General features: G+C 41.2%; 2 protein-coding genes across 4 annotated transcripts in view; both read right to left on the bottom strand.

Moving 5' to 3' along the window:
* ARHGAP8 (Rho GTPase activating protein 8) overlaps positions 1-23,999 on the bottom strand; it is a 111,234-nt gene that overhangs the window by 44,493 nt on the left and 42,742 nt on the right. Inside the window, exons 4-6 of one of the 3 annotated variants that reach the window (XM_050924891.1) lie at positions 9,884-9,971; positions 6,996-7,127; positions 2,123-2,209 (exon numbers count right to left, since the gene is read on the bottom strand). In XM_050924891.1, coding sequence (XP_050780848.1) covers positions 2,123-2,209; positions 6,996-7,127; positions 9,884-9,971 — 307 coding nt within the window. The remainder of the gene's footprint in view (positions 1-2,122; positions 2,210-6,995; positions 7,128-9,883; positions 9,972-23,999) is intronic. The other 2 variants (XM_050924901.1, XM_050924912.1) reach the window with 2 other exon arrangements.
* Positions 1-23,999, bottom strand: part of UPK3A (uroplakin 3A) — an 897,123-nt gene that overhangs the window by 859,199 nt on the left and 13,925 nt on the right. The gene's annotated exons all lie outside the window — the stretch shown is intronic.

Genomic DNA, 23,999 nt, shown 5'->3' with positions numbered 1-23,999 from the left:
TATTGTAAAAGAATATTACAAAATTATAATGGCAAAAATTCAAATAAATGATTTAGATCAAAACAAATATTGAGATGCACAATGATAAAAATAAAATCAATGAAAGGATAATGCATTATGCTGAAAATTTAACCATAACAGAGGCAGAAGAAGAAACTATATTAAACAAACCCTGATATGAATGACTCAGAGACTTTAGGATCAGAAGGGACCAATGTGATCATCTAGTCTGACCTCCTGCACAAAGCAGGCCACAGAACCCTACCCATCCACTTCTATAACAAATCCCTAACCTATGTCCGAGTTATTGAAGTCTTCAAATTGTGGTTTGAAGACCTCAAGCTGCAGAGAATCCACCAGCAAGTGACCCATGCTTATGCTATATTAATATTACACACATTTCAGTAGGCAGATGGATTTAAAACCATTGATCCAAGAACAATATTCATCTTATTATAGACATACTATCAAACTCAGAAGGGAGTGGGTACTTGGAACAAATACCAGTCCCAAAAACTAGGAAGCCATTACCTTAAATGGATACTCACTGATGTTAGCCCACTGTAGCTCCATTAACCACACTTCCAACTCCCGTGCATTTGAAAGATTCCAGCTTCTGGCAGGAATAATTTGCAAAGGCTTGGAAGTTCAGGGAAAGTTTTGTATGGCTATATATGTGCAGGAAGTACCAAATCCTGAAGTACCTGCTGGTCCCAGTAGTTGAGTCAGTCATTGTACAATTGCATGTAGGGTTCGAGAGACGGAACCACAGAAATGCAGGGCTGGAAAGGAGCTTGAGAAGTCATCAAGGCTAGTCCCCTGTGCTAAGGCAGAACCGAGTAAACCTAGAGCATCCCTGACAGGTATTTGTCTAACCTGTTCTTAAAAACCTTCAATGATGGGGATTCCACAGCCTCTCTTGGAAGCCTATTATAGTTAGAAAGTTTTTTTTCTAATATCTAATCTAAATCTCCCTTACTAGAGATAAGCCCATTACATTTTGTCCTACCTTCAGTGGACATGAAGTACAAACAATCACTGTCCTCTTTTTATAGCAGCCCTTAACATAAAATTAAAGACTTATCTTCTTTTCTCAAGACTAAATATGCAAAGGTTTTTTAACCTTTCCTCGTAGGTCAGGTTTTCTAAAAGTTTTAGCATTTTTGTTGCTTTCTCTGGACTCTCTCCAATTTAGCCACATCTCTCCTAAAGTTTGGTGCCTGGAATTGGACCCAGTATTCAAGTGGAGGCCTCATCAATGCCGAATAGAGGAGGACAGTTACCTCCTGTGTCTTACACATGACACTCCTGTTAAAACACTCCGGAAAGTTACTACTCTTTTTTGCAGCTGCATCACGTTGTCCACACCTATTCAATTTGTGATAGCTCCCAGATCCTTTTCAGCAGTACTGCCACCCTAGTTATTTCGTAGTTGTCCATTTGACTTTTCCTTCTTAAGTGAAGTACTTGGCACTTGTCTTTATTGAATTTCATCTTGTTAATTTCAGACCAATTCTCCAATTTGTGAGGGTGATTTTGTCCTTCCAAGGTGCTTGTATTACTCCCTGTGTCCTAGATTCATCAAAGCATTTAGGTACGTTTAATTTTAAGCACACAAGTAATCCAGTCTCCATTCATCAAAGCACGTGAGCACATACTTAAAGGTATAGGTAATTTATTAGTTATTATTTGTGTTGTGGTAGTGCCTGGGAGCCTCAGTGAGGGATCACAGGACCCCATCTTGTGAGCAGCTGTACAAACACAAAGACAGCTCCTACCCTAAAGAGCTTACAATCTAGCCATGTGCTTCAGTCACAATTACTTCAATGCACGTTTAATTGTTCTGATGAATAAGCATGGACGTAAGCACATCCTTAAACTGAAACACATGCTGAAGTGCTTTGCTGAATCAAGACCTCTGCATCTTCATGGAAAAGGGAAACAAAATCCCAAACTATTTTTACATTCCACTCTGATTCCCTCTTAAAATATATTACATTAAGCCACACTTTAAATATTGTCTGGTATCTTACTTAAGCAGTGTATTTTTAAAAATACTTACTAAAAGACAAACTGCCCCCTAACTTATATCGGAAACTCTCTTTAATGAAATCACCTATACCTTATGAGAGGTTTAAAAATGTTCCACAGAATTTTTATGAAGTTGGTTGGATGTACAACATAGAGTGCTTTAAGATTTTTCTTATACCTGTGAAAAGAAAATTAAATTGTTAGAAGCCTTTTAATATCATACGCTGAAGCATAAAGTAGCTGCAATTGAATGGAAGGATTTTAATACTGGAACAATAAATATATACCTTTCAAGTACACTAAAAAAAAAAAGTCTAATTCAGAGGAAATTGAGTGTAAAATGAAAAAAGGAGCTGGTCAGTCCTGATGGCAAAAAAGTAGGCCAACGTTACCCCACTACACTGCTAAGCAATGTCTGGGTTGTTTTGCGGATTTAATAATGGTGGTGGTGGGGAGCATCATTTAAATGACAAAAAGAGCTTCTTGAAAGTTCCAGTGAAAGAAATAAAAGTATTTTACTTCATTTTCCATCACTGAGTTTCATACTGGGGAAAGTTTTATTCTTTCAGAATTAAAACCTACATCCTTTCATTTATTTCTTTTGCTATGTTTGCTTTGGTTTATTAGTAATTACTGAAGATATTTGGGGCAGATCGCCTGCTAGTGTAAACTGATATTGTTTATCTGAAGCCAATGGCACTATGCAGATTTACATCAACTGAGTCCCGGCTCCAATGTGTTTAAAACAAAATCTCTCTTCCCCCCATAATCCTGATTGATCCTGCAGTGACGTATCTCATGTCATAAATAAAGGATCATAGTAGGGCCAAGCAGGAAGAGAAACTAGGCTGCATGAAGAAATAAGATCTTTTATCAAAGGAGATATAGAAAATGAGAGGCCAAGTTAATTGGTTTTTATATAAATTGCTGCTTTTCTCTTTTAAGTTTTCCCCAATAGGAAAGGTCCCTCTTGAATGCTGACCATTAAAGGATCATCATCAGTAACATATTCCACTGATCAAGAATTGCTAAAGCCACCTTTTCATAACAGCTTATATATTTAGAGGTGGCTGAAGGAACCAAGCACTTAAAGCAGTTACTTCTTTTTTATTTTAATTGCACTCAAGTGGTTTTGAGTGAAAAAAAACCAAACAAAAACCATATTGTTATCATAAGGTCAGCATCAAAGTTTGGAACTGTGCACCTAGGAACACTCTGAATAACAAAAAGCAGTTGTTTTATTGAGTAGAAATTCACATGTTGAGTCTATTTTATACCTGGGGGTAACAGGTGGACCCATTTCTTTTGTGCAAAGCTACATATTTATAATCTTCTTCTTCACCTATGTAGCACAATTATATCCCCCTGTGTTGTAAATAACTTATCTGAAATTTATCCTTTGAAATCCCATTTATGTTGACTATTTTTATTTGTAACACTTGCCAATTGGGGGGAGAGAGGAGTACAGGGGACAAAATTTAGTGCAAGAAGTACACAGGGTATTTGTTTAGTTTTTCCTTTAGCTAGCACAACTGAACATGAATATTGGGCTGTGAATATTGCTGTGAGCTTCCCAATATCAATGTGCTAAGAATTCCAACTGTGATTCAAATAATGGGTGTAAGGTTGCCTGCCCTTGCCCAGTTACGCACTCTCATCTGGTTCCCTTTCGTTCTCTAGGTTTCTGGCTAGGGAGGAGAATGGAGAGAATGGGTTTGGGCAGAAATGAAGGCCACATTGTGTCAATAAGATGCGCACACTTCAGAAGCCAATGCAACTGAAGATATTTCCCCTCTGTTGCTTCTCCTCCATATGGTGACTGTAAATTGGGCATGGCTTTGTGTAAAGAGTGTGTGTGACAGGACAGGCTTACAATTTCATATGGTCATTCCTTTACAGGGAGAGACCCCAGCACAGCAAAGATCACTATTATATATAGTGAACATAATATAAGTCCCTCTCCAGTCTCAAAACCAGTGACTATCTTGCACTCTCCATTCCGAGAAATCTCCCAGCAAAAGCAAACTCTCTCAGTCTGCCACTGAGCTGAGAGGGATAAGTCATGACAGCAGTTGGACGTTTCAGATGACAACATAGCTCTCCATATTTGATGGTTGCTAGGCAAAATTTTACTTTTTGTGTGGTGGGTATTTAATGTTTCAGTTTTTTGTGTATGAAATTCAAAAGGGTGGTAAGTTGGGTGTTGATCTCAGCCTCTTGAATATACAAAATTGGGCTGCGATTCTCATGAGAACAGGATCTGTCATGAGATGTCTGGTAATTTTTCTCTCTCTGGTCAGGTTACAAAGACCACTAGAATAGTCTTTCTTGGTAGATATGTTTCTAATCCCTTCCAGAATCAGAGAGCTCAGAGGCATGTGAAAAATGTAAAGCAACAGTGCTATTTCTGATAGTGGGAGTAAGGGGAAAAGGGTGGCGTTTGTGTGTATTTGTTTTCTTTCCCTTTGCCCTCTAGTTGTTTGCCCAGAGCAGAGAGATTGTAAAAGATGAACTGCTGCCAGTTGGGTCACTTTTAGCTCCACTGCTAGAAGCCTGTGTTTTTGGAACAGACACATCAGGGGTTCTGTCCTGGCTTCCAGGTCTGCAATGCAATTTATCTAGCAATTGTGAACTACATAGTAAAACATAAAGCGAAGGAACTATGGCCTTTGTTATGAAGGAGATCAGAACAGATCATCATCATGGTCCCTTCTGACCTTAAAATCTATGTGGTGAAATGGATTCTGGTCCAGAATTTCAGAAGCTGGCCTCTACTTTTCCTATCTCTAGTTTAGTCCTGGAACTATTTAAAATATCAGCTGCTAGATCACAACTGTGAGACAATCACAAATAACCAATGTTGAACTGTTGCAAACATCCTTTTAAATATGCCACAGAATGGCTGGGCCTCCTTATTATGAGTCTGCAGGATTTTTAAACCCTGGATAATGTTTCCAGTACCTAGAATGTTCACCCTTAATCATTTCTGCATGGTTAGGATGACCATATTTCCCTGTGCTGAATACGGGACACCTGGTAAAATTACTCGTATTCAAGCAAGTTCAATGGCAATCAGAACTATGCAGTACAAACGTTCAAATTAACATCACGTTGAGTGAGCCCCTGTTAAAAAGAAATACTGCGTAGTTGGATTCTATTTACTTTATATCTTTAAGGCTTTAGGGTTCACATGGAGAGGGGTGACACACACACACTGTTACCCCTCACAGACTCACATGGGGAGAGGTGACACACACACAGTCCTGTATACCTCTCTCACAGGGGGGTGACCGACCAACCTGACCCTCCCTGCCTGGCACTCTCTGCCCTCCATGCCTGGCTGGGCCCCCGGGACAGACCCGCCTCTCCCGGTACCTGGTGCCGCATCTTCCCAAGGCAACATATGGGGGGTGAGAGTAATGCAGGGTCACATGCTCCCCAGATTTCTGCTAGGGTTCACACCAGAATGTGGCTAGCAGCAGCCTGTTGGCAGTGTGTGGCAGGGAAGGGACAGGAGCTGCTTCAAGCTGCAGAGGAGGACGGGGGGAAGGGATGATCTGGCCCGTTTCTTTGCAGAACTCATCTCTTCTTCTTCTTCTTCCCCTACCCCCCACCCCGGGGCTGGAAGCAGCTTTTCCCTCCCTGCCCATACAGTGTCAAAAGGCAGCTAACATCTCCAGGCTGCTGCTGGCCACTGACATAACCCAGCTGCCTCTGTCCCGACTACAGTGCAGGCAGAAAGGGATTAAGCCCTAAGGATGCATTGTGCACCAGGGCCCAGGGAACCTTACTGCAGGGGCTTCAGCAAACCTGGCCAGAAAGGTGGCTTTGCAGAGGAGGGTGCCTAGAGGACACAGCAGCCCCATGCTCCCTGCGGGCAGGACCAAGAGGGTGGTGAAGATGGTGCTAAGTCCCTGCCCAGGAGCTGCTGTGGAGACTGCAGGTTCAGGGCGTGAACAGGCTGGAAATCCCTTCTGCCTGACACCAGAGCTTAGCTGAGGGGCAGAGAAGCTTCCCTATGCCAGCGCTGTGTGGAGGTTTGGTACAAGCAGAGCTTGGCTCTTCCTGACCAGCACCCCGGGCCGGAAGGTCTTGGGCTTTCCCAGGGCATTGGCCCAGCCAGAGGAAGTGGGGAGGGAAGGAACCTGCCGGCCAGGCTGATGTGAGCTGAGCACTCTGACCAGGGGCTGGGTCTCTGCTCAGTACTGGGAGTGGGACATGACCAATGGGGCCAGGGGGGTGGGGGTGGCTGAAGGGGAAAAGCAGGGAGAGGATAGCGAGGGGGCGCACACCAGCCAGAAACAGGATGGGGGTGGTGCCCTGCTGGCTGAGAGCTGGCATGCACCGGGGGCTGTGCTGACGGACCAGCATGGGGACTGGCCAGCCCCGCACTCATCTTCATCATCGGCCACTGGACACCCCTCCACTCACCACCTATGGGCAGATGGCTGGCGAAAAGGGATCTGGATAGCAGCAGGACTGCCATTACTGATGGCTGGGGGGAGACAGAAAATATGGGACAATTTGCCCATTTTTAAGGAAAAGTCAGGACACTTCCAGGAGGACTTAAATATGGGACTGTCCCTTTAAAAATGGAACATCTGCTCACCCTACGCATGGTAGAAATTTCTAATGTAATCTAATTTTAATAATGGAGATATACTCATCTCCTAGAACTGGAAGGGACCCCGAAGGGTTATTGAGTCCAGCCCCCTGCCTTCACTAGCAGGACCAAGTACTGATTTTGCCCCAGATCCCTAAGTGTCCCCCTCAAGGACTGAGCTCACAACCCTGGGTTTAGCAGGCCGATGCTCAAACCACTGAGCTATCCCTCCCCCTGTATGCTAATGGAAATTAATTCTTTGATCTCAATAGCAAAGAAAGACCAAAAGGTAGACCTCTAGCGTGCGATAGTTGGATCCTACTCACAGAAAGGGCAGAGACAGAATATTTGGAGAACATACTTCCTGTCAAATTCTTTGTAGGCACTTTGCAGCCAGTTCAGAGAGGGTTTATTCCGACTGTTCAGGCCATAGTGAAAGTAGACAAGGGTGTAATCATTCTCCACATACTGGTCAAGTGTATACCTCAAATATCTGAGAAGAGAGGCAATATTTTAGTATTAAAAAGTGATATCTAATGTATTTTTATGGATTTATACACTGAGAAGTGTCCAAAGGACCAAAATCACTATTTTTGCCCAGCATGCCAAAGTTCGTAAATTCATGTTCATGATCAATATTAATACCCTCATTCATTATGTACCATGATGCCAGTGATTTCATGTTCAGGGGGAAAATGTTCCACATTAAAAGAACATATCGAGTCAAGAGTTAGAAAAATTGCAGTGCTGATGGGCAATCAAACGATGAAAAAATCTGGGCATGCTTTCTGGAAATAATGAAGAAACCATACAGTAATTGAGTGGGTCTCTCCGGCTTTGTGTTCTCATCTTTCTGAATTCTTATTTTCTGAATAAATATTGGCATTAACACTTGTCAAGAAATGGTGAAAAGTGAAATTTTGTGAATTTTTTTTGTCAATTTCAAATGTTTTGAAAAATTTTAATCAGCTCTAATTACTGTGGCGGGCATCAGATACTTCTTTCTTCCTTAAATTAGTCTGGCTTTCTTTTGTAGAGATTTAATTATCAGATCCCTATGTGTTAAGAGAATTTAAGGAAATGCACTTAAGTAATTCCATCTTGAAATGATATTGCATGTTTCTATAGGCAGGTTTCTTTGTATTGATTCCTGTATGGTATAGTTTAAGGTACTTTTCTTTTTCCTTTGTTGTACAATTGAGAATAGGACAAGGCATTTTTTCCCCCACAGCTGAATTATTCAAACAAGGCAACAAAGCCACCATTATAGTATCATCTCGACTCACCTCTCTCTGAACCAGATTTTAATTTACCTGTGTTATTACATTATCAATTCTTGCCTATTATTCTGTGGCATAGTCTTAACAACTTTTCTTAATTGCATGTAGGCACTTTTCATTTAATAAAATGTGTAGTTCCACGTGGCACTTGTTAGGCTAGTGGGAATCTGCAAGTTCTGAGCTTACTGTGACTATTACCTATGCCAGCAATCGGCAACCTTTGGCACACAACCTGCCAGGGTAAGCCCCCTGGTGGACCGGGCCGGTTTGTTTATTTGCCTGCGCCGCTTCCTGCAGCCCCCATTGGCCTGGAGCAGCGAACCGCGACCAGTGGGAACCGCCATCGGCCGAACCTGTGGACGCGGCAAGTAAACAAACCGGCCTGGCCCACCAGGGTGCTTACTCTGGCAGGCCATGTGCCAAAGGTTGCTGATCACTGACCTATGCAAATACATTTAACTTTACTGTTCTCTTCTCCTGCCATCTTCTACTCCCTTGTTTATTGCTTATTTTCCATTGCTTATTGTAAAAGTCTTAGACTGTGAAGTATCTGGGACAAGGACTGTCTTTGCGTTACTTGTTTGTACAGGGGTCTTGATCGCTGGCTAGGGTTTTTAGGAGTTGCTTGAATGGCAATCATGACAATAATCTTTCAGAAGGCGGTACAAAAAATGGAAGTCTCTGGAAATAAAGGTACAGTATCCCAAAACATACCCTTGTTCCCAGGCAATCTATTGAACCTCCTTGCCTTATATAATTCCCTGATATACTATAGCTAAAATACAGTACTTCTGAGAATAATGGAGCAGAATTTCAGCTGGTGCAAATTACTACAGCTCATGGATCTATGACAATTTATGTCAGCTGAGCATCTGCTCCCTGTTTCTACACAGCCAATTGCCATTTCCAAGCCGGCAATACTATCCATAGAAGCATTACGTACTGGGACAGTATTTCCAAGAATGACAATGAAAACGCTGCCACACCAAATCCATTCCAACATGGTTTCATGTGCAAAATTTCTGCCATGCTGGCCCCAGTCTGAACAGTTTTTCCTCAAACCTTGCTTGGTCTGATCCTAGAAAGGAAAGATGGTCCAGTGCTGGCTTGTGACTCAGAAGATCTGGATTCAATTCCCTGTTCTACCATAAACTTCCTATTTGACCTTAGGCAAAACATGTAACTGCTCCGTGTCTCAGCTTCCCATCTGTAATACTGGAATAATAGTATGGGATAATAGATAGGTCCTGTTCTAATCCCAAACTAGGTCCTCCACATTGCAGCATTTTATCTCTGTTACCTTGCTACAACCAATCTTTAAAAAGGATGTTGTGAAAAGGAATAATCATTTACAACAGCTTGAACCAAGAAAAACCAACACCATTTATAAGATGAGATAATGAAATACCAAGCTTAATGAAATACTTAGCTCATTAAATGTTAGTAATTAATGTGAATCATCTAAAGATCAAAAGCAAAAAGCATGGTAGTATAAACAATGAAACAGCATTCTTACTAAATGTTTTTTTGAGAAGAGAAAACAAAATAAAAACAGCTTCTGCTGCTCCTGCAGCTGGTTAAATGTCATGAAAAGTATTTGAGAAATATAATATTCAGTAAATACTTATTTATCAAATAATAAGTTTGAAAAGTACTAAAATATTTTAATTTTCTATTTGTCTCTCAAAATAAGTTACATTTGAAAAATCCATTAAGAGTTGATTAATAACGTAACTACAATACACAAAAAAACCTCCTGTTTCTGGTTAAGTTGCTGGGGCTTGGTTTCCAAGATACTTTCTCCTCTGATTCAGAGGCTTAGTATTCAGGCTAGCACGTCTTAGACATTTTTTTCATACTCGACCAAAAAAAGCCTATTTACCTACAAATGAACTCATGAGACACCCCATTTATAATTTTAAGCAGTGTAAACTGGAGAGAGAGAGAAGGTGAAATGAGAGAAACTTACTCTAGTAGTCTGCTGTGATTGAGCTGATGGGAAGGGGGCATACGACAGCAACTGAAAGTAATCACCCTCCTCCCAGAATTGTCATCACCTGGTAAACAAAAACAGTCAATAAAGACCTTTATATAGCTCATTTCATATGCAGAAGGATATTGAAACAAGATATGGATATGAAGCAAAACCGTGGATCTGCACACCTACAAACTCTGAAAAAGACCTGAACTTTGTAAGTCCCATCTCCACTCCAGACATATTGAGAACTTTGCCATCAACTGACAAATTATACACAGGAATTCCTTTACTCACCACTAGAGCGAGCTGAATAAGTTGTTCAGCAGTGTACATAGGACACTGGGAACAGAAGTAAAGAATGCCATATTCAAATGAAGGTGAGAGCATTGAGTTCCTTTCCGGAGGGATTCAACCCCCTGCAGAATTAAGTCCAGGAAGATTAAAGGCCTGCTTTTCAGACTGGTCTTAACTTGGCTTTCCTTTCCCCATCCACATTGGGGCAAGACTGTTTAAACATTTTATGCCTATCTTTTGTCACTTATAATGTCTGTAACTTTTATATTTGTACTACTAAGGGGAAGGATAACTAATAGGTCATTTAGTTGCTACCCAGGGACTTGAGAGTCTTCAGTTCAATTTCCTCCTTTACCATAGATTTCCTGTGTGACCATGAGTAAGTCACTTATGGTATGTCCACTCTAAATAGTAAACCCGAATCTGTGGAACCCACACTTGTAGATTGGTGTTTCCAAGTTCGTACTTGAGTATCCACACTGCAGGATAAACCTAGGCCTCTAAACTGTACTGATGTGTCCAAACTCCACTGTGCAGACTCGAATCAGACCTTCTGCTGCTGGAAGTGTATCTCAGGGTTTCTTGCCAGCTGCACCTGCTCTAGGGCTTGGTTTGTAGTGGATTGTGGGATAACTTGTCTATGCATCCCTCGTGACTTGACCAGAAATGGTTTGAGCCCACTGAAACATCCAGCCAAGCCATTTTGTGTCCACATACTCCCATCATCCTGATCCAGTGGAGGAACGTCTCCAGGTCACACTGTGAGTCCTATTTTGGGACTCAGGCAGAGCATCTGTGATATGCTGTTGGATATTTTGTCAATTGTTTTTGACCTGCCAAACACACTGTGACGGCTTTGGTCACAGAGACCCCCTTGGGACTATCACCTGACATGCTAAAACCTCTGAGCCCGTTTTCCCTGTGAGCTTGGGACTCCAGAATCCTGTCTTGTTGAGCCAGACACGCAAGGCTGCTACAACACAGACCCAGGGTCTGAACCACGTCCCCAAAGCTGCAGGCTTTAACTGAAAACCACTCAGCAGGGACTCCTGTCTCCAGCATCCAGACACTCAGCTCCCAATGGGATCCAAACTCCAAATAAATCCGTTTTACTCTGTATAAAGCTTATAGAGGGTAAACTCAAATTGTCCACTCTCTATAACACTGACAGAGAGATATGCACAGCTGTTTGCTCCCCCAGGTATTATTCACTTACTTTGGGTTCAATAATAAACAAAAGCGATTTTATTAAGAATAAAAAGTAGGATTTAAGTGGTTCCAAGTAATAACAGACAGAACAAAGTAAGTTACAACCAAAATAAAACAAAACACCCAAGTATAAGCCTACTACATTAAGAAACTGAATACAGGTAAATCTCACCCTCAGAGATTTTCCAATAAGTTTCTTTCACAGACTAGACTCCTTCTTAGTCTGGGCTCAATCCTTTCCCTTGGTACAGTTCTTGTTAGTTCCAGCTCAAGTGGTAACTAGGGGATTTGTCATAACTTCAGCCTCCTTTGTTCTGTTCCACTCCCTTTTATAGCTTTGGCACAAGGCAGGAATCCTTTGTCTCTCACTGGGCTCCCACCCTTCCTTCTAAATGGAAAAGCACCAGGTTTAAGATGGATTCCAGTACCAGGTGACATGATTACATCACTGTAAGACATCATTCTCCATTCTTTCAGGGTTGGCCTGCACGTACCAGAGTAAACAGAGCCATTTACAACCAATTGTCCTGGTTAATGGAAGACATCAAGATTTTAAGCCATTATTAATTGCCCACACTTTGCATAGTTACAGTAAGACTTTAGAGTAATACTTCATATTTCTAGCTTCAGACACAAGAATGATACATACATGCAAACACACTCAGTAGATTATAAGCTTTGTAATACCTTACAAGAGACCTTTTTCATGAAACATATTCCAGTTACATTATATTCACACTCATTAGCATATTTCCATAAAACATATGAAGTGCAACGTCACACACACCTCTTGGAAGGGGATACTAACATGCCAACTGTGACCCAGCTGATGCTGCTCAGACCTGTTGCCACAACTGCAGATTCCCCCCAAACCAGCGCTCCTGCAGCAGGGCCACAAGTGCAGACCACGAGACTGGATCATTATGTTGACTTGAGATGAACAGCAGTGGCTCCAGAACTTTCAAATGGAAAAAGCAGGTATTCCTGGGGTGTGTGAACAGCATGCCCTAACCCTCTCCAGTGCCACAACACACACAAGGGTCCACGTGGTGGTCCGGAGGCAGGTCACCATATCCATCTGGAAGCGGGCTACCCCAGACTGCTACAGGTCTGTTGCTAACCTGTTTGGAGCTGGCAAGTTAACTGTGAGGGTTGTTGCAGTGAAGGTTTGTGAGGTGATCAGCACTGGGATGTGCCCAAAGGTGGTGGGCATTAAAAGTGTGCCTGAAATAACTGCTGAGTGTGACAGAATGTGCTTTCCAAACTGCGCTGGAGCTATCAATGGGACTCACGTGCCCGTAGTTTTCCCTCTGTAAGGAACACGAGTATGTAAACTGCAAAAGACCCTACTCCATCATTATGCAGGTCCTGGTCGACCACAGAGATAGATCACCAGCCACAATGGATGAAAAATTGTGGAAAAATTAACAAGCACCCTGTTAACAAGCATGGAGATGCAATACACCCTGAGCCCATGCACAGACGTGACTGACTGCCAGCCATTGGACACCTAATACAGACAGACAGCCACCCTCCGCTGTAATTTGGACTCAGATTTCAGCCACCCTTGACCAAATACAGACCCTGATTTTGTCTGGACTCATCACAGACAGCTTTATTATTATTTTTATACTCAATGTACAGGCCGTCTGGGACGGGGCAAGTGTGGCTGATTTATAAGGTGCATTGTATTACCAGGGAGGGGGTATTGTGACATATTATACTTTGGGAGAGCATCTTGTAACCCCCCGTATTCCTCATCTGTATATAATTGTGAAATTGCATGTAAAGCATGCCATGTGAGGTTTCAGGGCAAACGTTATGATCAGCTGAAAGTCACTGTTCTATCTAAATATGTAAATCTTTAGTGCATATGAAGTTATGAGATTGTGTTGTATGGTTGTCACTAAAACATGCTGTAAGTTGGGGATTCAGTCACATATTTGCTCCCCAGAGATAACAGCAAGGAAAGTAACCAACACCTGGGTGGGGTGTCAACCAACCATCGTGCAGCAAGGGAGCTACAATTCAATGGCTCACCTGCATAAGGCCACAACAGGGGAATTGCTCAGCCTGGCCTGGGAACCCAGCAATGCCTCCCAGACGTGCCTGGACTCATGTTCTCCAAGCCCATGGACTAAGGGTACAAAACAGAACACAAGGGCCCCAGGCTTGGCCTTTCTCCTTCCCCCACTATGCTGCAAACAACAAAGACACTCAAAAGACTGAAGAGTGAAACAGAGGGGACTGGTCCAGGTTTAAGAGACAAACCTGTATATTAAGGACTGCAATATCCAGTTGGGTGAGAAAAACTGCTTAGATGTTGCCCAGTCTAATAGGGTTGAGAGTTTAGACTGCATGCTTATATTTTATTTTGGTAACTAACTCTGACTTTTTGCCTATCACTTATAATCACGTAAAATATAACTTTTGTAGTCAATAAATTTGTTTTACTGTTTATCTTTACCAGTGAGTTTGCCTGAAGTGTTTGGTAAATCTGCTCAGATTTGCAAAGGCTGGTGTATATCCACTTTCCATTAATGAAGTGATGAACCAAATAATAAATGTGCATTGCTCATCCCGAGCAGTGCAAGACAGTATATTCCTGAGGTACAAGGCTAGGTGCTGGGGAGATTTGGCTGGTGCCTTTCTTGGTGTGATTCATGAGTGGCTCTGGGAGCATTCATGCAATCTAGCTGGGTGTGGGGCTCCACATGCTGTTGTGCCGAGTGATAACAGTGCTTGGAGGGGTTTGCGGCTTGTCTCTAGCAAAGCTAGGCTGCAGAGTTAAGAGGTCACAGTGATCCCACAGTCCCAGACTGCACCCCAAGATCCCGTCAGATCCCATATATAAAGCCTTGTCTACACTACACAGTTTTGTTGACAAAAGCTTTGTCAACAAAACAGCAGTGTACACACTGAAATTTGCCTACACTGAAATGCTCTTCCCACCAATGTAGCTCCCTTGCTATGCTGACATAATAAAACCACCTCAACAAGAGGCATAGGGCTTAAGGTGGTATAGTTAGGGTGACATTCAGGTGCTTCTTCTGCTACTGGTTCTGCTGCGGGATGCTCCACAGGTCTGTCCCCAAACAGGAACTGGATGTGAATTTTTGGGATGGAATGGCTGAGAAACACAGGCCGGGGGATTGCAGGAGAGTGCTGGCAGACTATCCAGACCCAAATCTGGCAACCCAAATTGATCTGCATCTACAGTGCAAAATCCCTGGACTTGGACTCACATCACAGTGGAGCTAGAGCTTGGACCCAGACCTCTGGCTGAGTGTGTAGGCTCAAATCCTGAGATCTTTCCGGCCTGACTGATGTGTGTGTAGATGGTAGGTGTCAGACCTGAGTCAGAGTCCAGATTTACCATTAGAATCAGACTCTTAAGATGCAGATAGGCACCTAGTGGGACTTGCAAAAGGGAGTTAGGTGACTAGGTGCTACCTGCATCTTTAGGTACCCAATATGCCTTTAAAAATGTAGCCCTTAGTCTCTCTGTGCCTCAGTTCCCCATCTGTAAAATGGAGGTAATAGCACTGCCCTATCTCACAAGGGGGTTGCGAGAATAAATATATTACAGACGGTGAGGTGCTCAGATACTATGGTAATGGGGGGCTATATAGCTACAATGGGAAGATATTTCTCTTAAATTGACTGGGATGCTCTGCATTATTTTAATGGGCCTAATTCACATATGATCCTGCCTAAGCTCAAGTTTCAAAGTAAACTAAACTTAGGTCCTGGTCCTATTCCCACTGAAGTCTCAAGGAAGTTTGGCTTTGTTGTCCTGGGAGCAGAATTAATAAATGGTATTCTTCATTACCGGTGTCTTGTAAACAATCATCTGATAAATGGTTGGTAATGAGGAAGCTGAAGAAAAAGAAGAAAGAGTGAAGGGAAGGAAATGGGTGAAACTGGTAAACAAAATGAATTAATGAATAAATACTTAAGTCTTCTGTAAAGCTAGGAGTACATAGCTTGAGACTATTCTCAGGCTGTTCTAACTTGTGCAAGTGATGCTAGTCCAGGAAGCACTAAGCTAATGATCTTAGCAACACAGCCACACACATTTTACATGGATGAATAATGTCATCAATTGATTAGGTACTAACACACTTTCAATCAACATAAGACAAGCAATTCCTTTTGTACCGAATGGTTTTGTATTGTTAAAAAAAAAACACCATGTATTTCTTTTGTCCAATACATGGGCAATTTCATAATCTACGTCTGTTTGGATTTCCCCGTATATATTCTACCGTATCTCAGAGATCAGCTGCAGAAGAGTACCTTGTTTCAAATCCATCCTATTATGTTGGGGGAGAGGAAATTAATGTTTAATGGACTTTTCAGGTAAATAAAAAATCCTGTTTAAAATACTAAATAGAATATTCACATACTACTTCAGAAAGCAGAAGGCAATGAACAATTGGTGCATGCACTGAGGTAATCAGTAGTCTGTTTATAAAACAGGTCACTATTTTATTTCCTGGGGGGACTTGTTAAGTGCCTTTCATCTGAAATTCTCAGAGCACTTACAAAAGCATTCAAATCTGACAAATAAGCACTTAAATTAATGATAAACAAACATGAAATTACAAACATTACCAAAAGACTTTTCTTCCCTAAATCTTGACGCTATCTGGCCTATTTGTTCATGTCTGACAGATATGTTACTATATAGCATTCATATAATACAGGCATATAAGACAGACATGATATTCTATTAGCAGAAGTAGGTGCACTAGGAGGGGTTTCTATACCTTCCTTTGGGCATCCAGTATTAGCTAGCGTTGGACACATAGAACAGTTTCTTTGTCAGATAAGATCACCTCCATGAACAATAGAACTGTATGCCTGGTTTCCAGTTAAGGTAATAAGGTCTCTTATTGTTACTTTTGAACTCCTGTCTGTATTTGATCACCTTCACTAAAGGCTAGAATACCGACCACCTACCTCTTATACAGAGTTTATAATCCATAGCTTTACAAAGGAAGTAGATACTATTATCCCAATTTTACTGATGGGACAACTGAGGTGAAATGACTTGCCCAAAGTTACTGAGCAGGCCTGTAGTAAAGCAGAGAATCCTTCTCGCGTGAGCCCCAAACCATGAGCCCTGGTCCACCAGCCACTGATCATTGGCAGAAGGCACAGTTACCTTACAATCAGAAAAAATGACTGAGGGTACGTCCTGACTACCCGCCAGATCGGAGGGTAGCGATCGATCTATTGTGTCTCGTCTAGACGCGATATATTGATCCCCGAACATGCTCCTGTCGACTCCAGAACTCCACCAGGGCAAGCAGCGGAAGCAGAGTTGACGGGGGAGCCGCATCTGTCGATCCCACGCGGTGAGGACAGGAGGTAAGTCGAAATAAGATACGTCGACTTCAGCTATGCTATTCACGTGGCTGAAGTTGCGTATCTTACATCAACACCCGCCCACCCCACCCAGTGTAGACCAGGCCTAAGACTCATGACTTTTGGATTCTATTCCCAGCTCTGCCCTGATTTAACTGTGTGATCTTGAGTATATTACTCACTCTGTGCGTCAATTTCTCCATTTGCATTAAGAGTATTGTAGTGGGGTGATCATCCCACTCCGGCCCTGGAAGGGTACAAGGAGCTCTGAGGAGGGCTGCAATGGTAAAAGCAGTCCTGGAGAGGGCTGCAACTCTGAAAGCTGGGCTGACTGGGAAGCAGCCACAGCTGTAGCTGGCCTAATAAGGGCCCAACTGGCCATTATAAGATGGCAGTGGGCCAGGAGCAAGAATCTCCCTCTAGCTGAGGAGGGAGATGGATCTAGCTGCCAGCCGTCACAGGTATAATAATAATAATACCAACTTCACAGGACTGTTGAGACACAGAAAAACTCCTGTTTTTTTTTTCCATACAAGTCTAATTTGTTAATAAAATTTTGAAGAAACCAACCATTGTTCAAAAATTAATGGGTGACCAAAACAAAACTGGAGCTCCACTGGTATGACTGAGAGGAGACTGCTGGCCAGATGTTCTGTGACAGAACCTTGCAGCTTGGAATTTACCCCATTCAGTCTGAAATAGCCTGACTCGGGTGACCTCACGTTTCCCCCCCGCACATTTGAACACTGGGGTTTGGAGCGGCGGGGAATTGTAATTGTAAGGGTGGAGAAAAGTTCAAGAAGGAGTAGGGTTTTTGATAAGTTCTTAAATTTCTGTATTTAGGATGTACTTTTATATTGTGTCAAGAGCACCTACGGCATACAGATAGGCCTTTATTTTAACATTTAATAACAGTATTTTCAGTGGTTTGTTTTAACTTATTTTTCCGTATTTCATGGACTGATGGTGTCCAGGAATTTCAGATGAAAATGGATAACTTGCTCAACCTTCCTTGAAAAATGATGCTTCTTGCATCTGTTGCCATTCCCCCTCTCCAGATGAGTATATTCAAGTAAAACTACTCCTTCTGCCCATCTTTCCTCCCATTTCAGAGTTACAGCTTCTAAACACCCCAAAAAGAAATCAGAAGAACTGGGACAAAACAAACTGGGAATGAGCCCCACTGCAATGCCAGCAGTGTGGCCTCAGCACTATTTCTACCTACCATTAGGGAAGTGGTCTGTAATGACAACACTCATCTCAAGAAGAGGAAGAGGGACAGAGAGCAAAGGAGTACCATTTCTTAAAGAGGAGGCCCACGTTTTCTAGTTCTGGAGACCATTTGTATTCACTGAAGAAATATGAGTCATGCAGGTGGGCCTGTGCCATAAAGTTTGAATCCCAACCTTCTCAAAGTACAGTGCAATTCAGATCTGGAGCCATAATTTAGACCTGTATTCTGTTAAAATTAAGCTCATCACACTGAATATATATATTATATATATATAAAATATACACACATGCACACAAACAGCAATTTATGTTTAGTTTAATTTCTAATGCTTTTTCCCATTGGTTTGAACACCATATGAGTTTCTCACTGTCTTGATTTCTCTTGCTTCCTGCCTGTTAGTATGAAACTGCCAGATGATAGCCAGATGTAAAAAGGCTAAAAACTCAAGTTCTTTCTTAAATGCTTGTTTTGTTTCTATGTTCATTTTCAGTATGTTTACCTGTTTATAAAAGTTTGAAAGGAAAATCACTATATAAATTACTTGGAGATTTTCAAATGAAAAGGTGCTATGTAAGTGCAAAGATTATTATTACTATTATTATTATTATTATTATTGGGTCCAATACTGAAGTCCTTAAGGAGCCCAAACACTGCAATTAACTTTACATGGGCAGAGTCCTTCTCCCCTGCAGAATTTCATTAACTTCAGTGGTGCTCCGTGCAGAGAGAGGGATCTGACCACATGGAGTCAGTTGCAGAATAAGGAGCAGATTTTCAAAGGTATTTACAAGCTTAAAGATGCAGATATATAACAAATGCGATTTTCAAAAGTGTCTAAGCGGGTCAGGCACTAAACGCCCATTGAAACTAAACACCTAACCTGCTTACACACTTTTGAAAATCCCACTTGGGGATATGTGCATCTTTAGGTGCCTAAATACCGTTGTGAATCTGGCCCATAGTTCTCACCACTAAGGCATAAATCTCTGAAGTTATTGAGCTAAATTGCGCTCTCAGACATTTCAGGGACTGAAATGGATTTCCCCTCTTGTGGCATGTGAGGATATTAAGTGCTGCCTTTGGATCAATCACCCAAGCTCATGCAGATGCACCTAAAGCAAAGAGTGTAAAGGAAGAGACCTCAGCAAATCATTGGCTGTGACAGCATCAGAACTATCAGCTGGAGCAGATTGTGTTGAGCCAGTTCTCTTAATATTATGAAACCAAACTGTTCCTGTGCATTATGTGCTGACAGAAGATGCTTCCACATTGAGAAGGAGAGTATAATCTGTACAGTTCAGATTAAGATTTGTGCAAATTAAAATATAAGATCACAGGAAACCCTTTGGGATTTTCTGTCCATATTTCAAGTCTATGCTGAGCATTGCAATAGATGTACATTGCACAGCACTTTTTAATGAACAATACAAGTTTTAATTAAAAAAAAAATCACCAACCAGCAGATGCAGGGAAGGACAGGTAGGAAAATTGTTTTATTTTTTAATTAAGACCATGGATGGCATTGCAATTGCTAACTGCATGTTGCAGATCAAAAGGTATTTTATAATGGATGTAGCTCATCCCAATTTGCAAATAAACTCTTGGGATTCTTGTAAAGCCAATCACTATTTTTGAGGATTTTTTATATTAAAATATAAAATACTATGATCATTTTATTTTTTCCTAAAATATCAGTTATAGCTACAGGGCCTGCTTCTGCTCCTACTAGAATCAATGGGAGTTGTCCGACTGACTTCAATGGGAGCAGAAATGGGGCCAAATTCTAGGAAGGTAGCCACAGCAGCAATAGAAGTTTCCCATATTTTTATTATTTCCAAATAATTTAAGCCTAGTGATAATGGTACCAGTTTGTAACAAATGGTACCACAATGGCACCAAACTGTACCATAGAATTTCTATCTATAGAAATTCCATTCTTGAATAATAAAAGTACAGCAACAGGAATATACTACTGACCACGTGGCCAGGATGGTGACAGTGATTGTGAAAGGCTTAGGGAGCTACAGAATCAGGAAACCTAAAAATAATGGGGGATGTCAATTATCCCCATATTGACTGGGTACAAGTTACCTCAGGACGGGATGCAGAGATACACTTTTTGGATGTTATTCATGACAGTTTCTTGGAGAATCTAGTCCTGGAACCCATAAGGGGAAAGGCAATTCTTGATTTAGTCCTAAGTGGAGCACAGGATCTAGTCCAATAGGTGAACATATCTGAACCACTCAGTAATAGTGCCCATAATGTACTTAAATTTAACATCCTTGTTGTGGGGTGGGGGAGAATACCAAAGAAATCTACCACAGTAGCATTTAACTTCAAATAGGGGAACGACACAAAAATGAGGAAGCTAGTTAAATGGAAATTAAAAAGTACAGTTACAAGAGTTCCTGCAAGTTTCCAAAACTATTTAAAAATACCATAATAGAGGCTCAGACTTAATGTATTCCCACCTAGAACAACAACAACAAAAACAAACAGTAAGAAGACCAAAAAATGCTATCATGGCTAAACAGTAAAAAGCAGTTAGAATCAAAAATACATCCTTTACAAACTGTAAGTCAAATCCTACTGAGGAAAATAGAAAGGAAGAATAAACTCTGGCAGGTCAAATGTTAAAGTGTAATTAGGTAGGCCAAACATTTTTTTAAAGAGCAACTAGTAAGACACTAAAACTAACAGCATTTTTTTTAAGTACATCTAAAGCAGAAAGGGTGCCAAACAATCAGTGGGACCACTGGATGATCAAGATGCTACAGGAGCACTCAAGGAACACAAGGTTGTTGCCGAGAAGCTAAGCTCTGCATCAGTCTTCACTGCAGAGGATGGGAGGGAGATTCCCACATCTGTGCCATTCTTTTTAGGTGACAAATTTGAGGAACTGTCCCAGATGAGGTGTCAATAGAGGAGAGTTTGGAACAAATTGATAAACAGAAGTAAGATACTAGGCCCAAATGGTATTCACCCAAGAGTTCTGAAGGAACTCAAATATGAAATTACAGAACTACCTACTGTGGTATGTAACCTATCACTTAAATCACCCTCTGTACCAAATGACTGGAGGATAGCTAAGGTGACGCCAATCTTTAAAAAAACACTTCAGAGGCTATCCTGGCAATTACAGGCTGGTAAACCTAACTTCAGTACCGGGCAAATTGGTTGAAACTACAGTAAAGAACAGAATTATCAGACCCATAGATAAACATAATGTTGGGAAAGAGTGAACACAGCTTTTGGAAAGGGAAATCACACCTCACCAATCTATTAGAATTATCTGAACACGTCAACAAGCATGTGGACAAGGAGAGTTCAGCTGATATAGTGTATCTGAACTTTCAGATAGCATTTGACAAGGTCCCACACCAAAGGCTCTTAAGCAAAGTAAGCAGTCCTGGCATAAGTGGGGAGGTCATCTCTTGGATCAGTAACTGGTTAAAAGATAGGAAACAAAGGATAGGAATAATGGTCAGTTTTCACAATGGAGAGAAGTAAATAGCAAGGTGCCCTGAGGATCTGTAGTGGGACCAGGATAAACAATGATCTGGAGAAAAGGATAAACAATGAAGTGACAAAGTTTGCGGATGATACAAAATTACTCAAGATAATTAAGTCCAAAGCAGCCTGCGAAAAGTTACAAAGAGATCTCACAAAACAGGGTGACTGGGCAACAAAATGGCAGATGAAGTTCAATGTTGGAAAATGCAAAGTAATGTATATTGGAAAACATAATTCCAACTGTTCACACAAAATGACGGAGTCTAAATTAGCTATTACCACTCAGGAAAGAGATTTTGGAGTCATTGTGGATAGTTCTCTGAAAACATCTACTCAATTTGCAGTGGCAGTCAAAAAAGGTCACAGAATGTTAGGAATCATTAGGAAAGGGATGGATTAAATAGACAATATCATAATGCCAATATATAAATCTATGGTATGCCACACCTTGAATACTGTGTGCAGTTTTGGTTGCCCCACCTCAAAAAAGTTAGGTTAGAAATTCAAAAGGTACAGAGAAGGGCAACAAAAATGATTAATGGTATGGAACAGTTTCTGAATTAGGAGAGATTAAAAGGGGACTGTCCTGCTTGGAAAAGAGAAACCTATGGGGGAATATATGATAGAAGTCTATAAAATCATGAATGGTATGGAGAAAGAGAATAAGGAAGTTTTATTCCTTCACATAACACAAGAACCAGAAGTAATCCACTGAAATTAATAGGCAGCAGATTTAAAACAATTATAAGGAAACACTTCATCACACCACACACAGCCTATGGAGCTCATAGCCAGGGGATGTGTGAAGGCCAAAACTATAACTGGGTTAAAAAAAGAATTAGATAAGTTTATGGAAAATAGGTCCATCAATGACTATTAGCCAAGAGGATGCAACCCCATACTCTGGGTGTTCCTAAACCTCTGCCGACTGCTGGGACTGGATACCGGGGATGGGTCATTCCATACTTGCCCTTTTCTGTTCATCCCCTCTGAAGCATCTAGCACTGATCACTGTCAGAACACAGGATGCTCGGTTAGACGGACCATTGGTCTGATCCAGTATGGACATGCTTATGTTTTTATGTAATGTGACTAAGCCTCATTTGTGTCAGTGATGGTATGGATGGTTGTCCTTTCTGCTTATCTGAAACTTGGGTAGCTGAGGTCAAAAAGGTTCCCAGGATAACCTAAAGCAGCCTAAACTTTAACTTTTGTCCACCAAGCTTAGCAAATTGCAAAACAAGTAACATGTGAATCAAAAGCCAAAATATGACATTCCCCCCTCCAACTACAGCACTATGAGCTGAGATCTTCAAAGCTTCTTAGAAGATTCAAACGCTCAATTTCCATTTATTTGAATGGAGTTAGAAGTGAGTCTGAATCCCTTAGGCAACTTTGACAATCCCAGCCAAGAGCACTAGAAATGAAATTCTCTCTCTTCTGGAGAGCCAGCACAAGGTCTTTGCTCCACGGAAGTCCCAGGTGAGCCCTGTGGAATCTTTAGATGAAGAAAGAATGTAAAAGAAAATTACAGAGATGCCTGGCCAACAATTTTAAGGATGTTGTTTGAACTTAAATTGTTCACTCCCTAGGAAACCGCAATGCTTTTTAACATGCACCAAAATTCCCATGCATGTTCTAAACCTTTTTTTTTTTAAAGCATAATTAATTTAGACAGCAGGAGCAAACTGTTTATTATTTAGGACACAAATTTGATCCACTCAGTGAGCACTGAGTCAGACGTGGATTTGAAGATTCCATAGTTATTTCACAGTTCTAAAAAAAAATGGTACTGCTTTCATTTCACAAGTCCTTTCTATGACTGCGTTCACTATTCTGAATTCCAGTCATGTTCTTAATTTATTTGGAAACCAGTTCTTTGTGAAAAGACTATCTGGAATCATGGCTTTAGCTCAATTCAGGAAAGCACCTAAGCATGTGCTCAAGTGATTTCCTATATAAGGACAGATTAAAGTGCATGCAGAGGTGGTTTCCCGGATCTGTGCCTTTGTTTGTTCTCTTCACCAATCACATTTAATATATTTTCCATACAGTTTTCTTAAACTCTTGGCAAACATCTTGTTCTTTCAGTCAGACAAAAGCAGATGGCACCACTAACTTTCTGATGTAATTAAGTGTTTGTTTAGTATCATCTGGTTCCATTCTTGAACTTGAAATAGCAGAGTGAGCCAAACCCATCCCAGATTTAATTCTGAAGTCAGTGGAGTTATACCTGGAATGAATTTGGACCTCTGTATTACAGAGATGCTCTGGTGTTGTATTGAGGGTTAGCACCAGTTTTAGAGATACAAAGTCAATATTTTGCTATTTCACAAGTAGCTTCCAAGAAAATGCAGATTAAAGAGAGCAAAGAAATACAAGGCTGGTTCAATGGAACATGTATACCTTGTGGCCTATATTGTTCAAGTGTGAGATTTTACACCTTCCTCTGAAACAATTAATGAACTACTGGTGGAAAAA

This window comes from Gopherus flavomarginatus, chromosome 1 (genome assembly GCF_025201925.1).
Source record: "Gopherus flavomarginatus isolate rGopFla2 chromosome 1, rGopFla2.mat.asm, whole genome shotgun sequence".
NCBI classification, from domain to species: Eukaryota; Metazoa; Chordata; order Testudines; family Testudinidae; genus Gopherus; species Gopherus flavomarginatus.
This window is presented reverse-complemented; position numbering and strand designations above follow the sequence as displayed.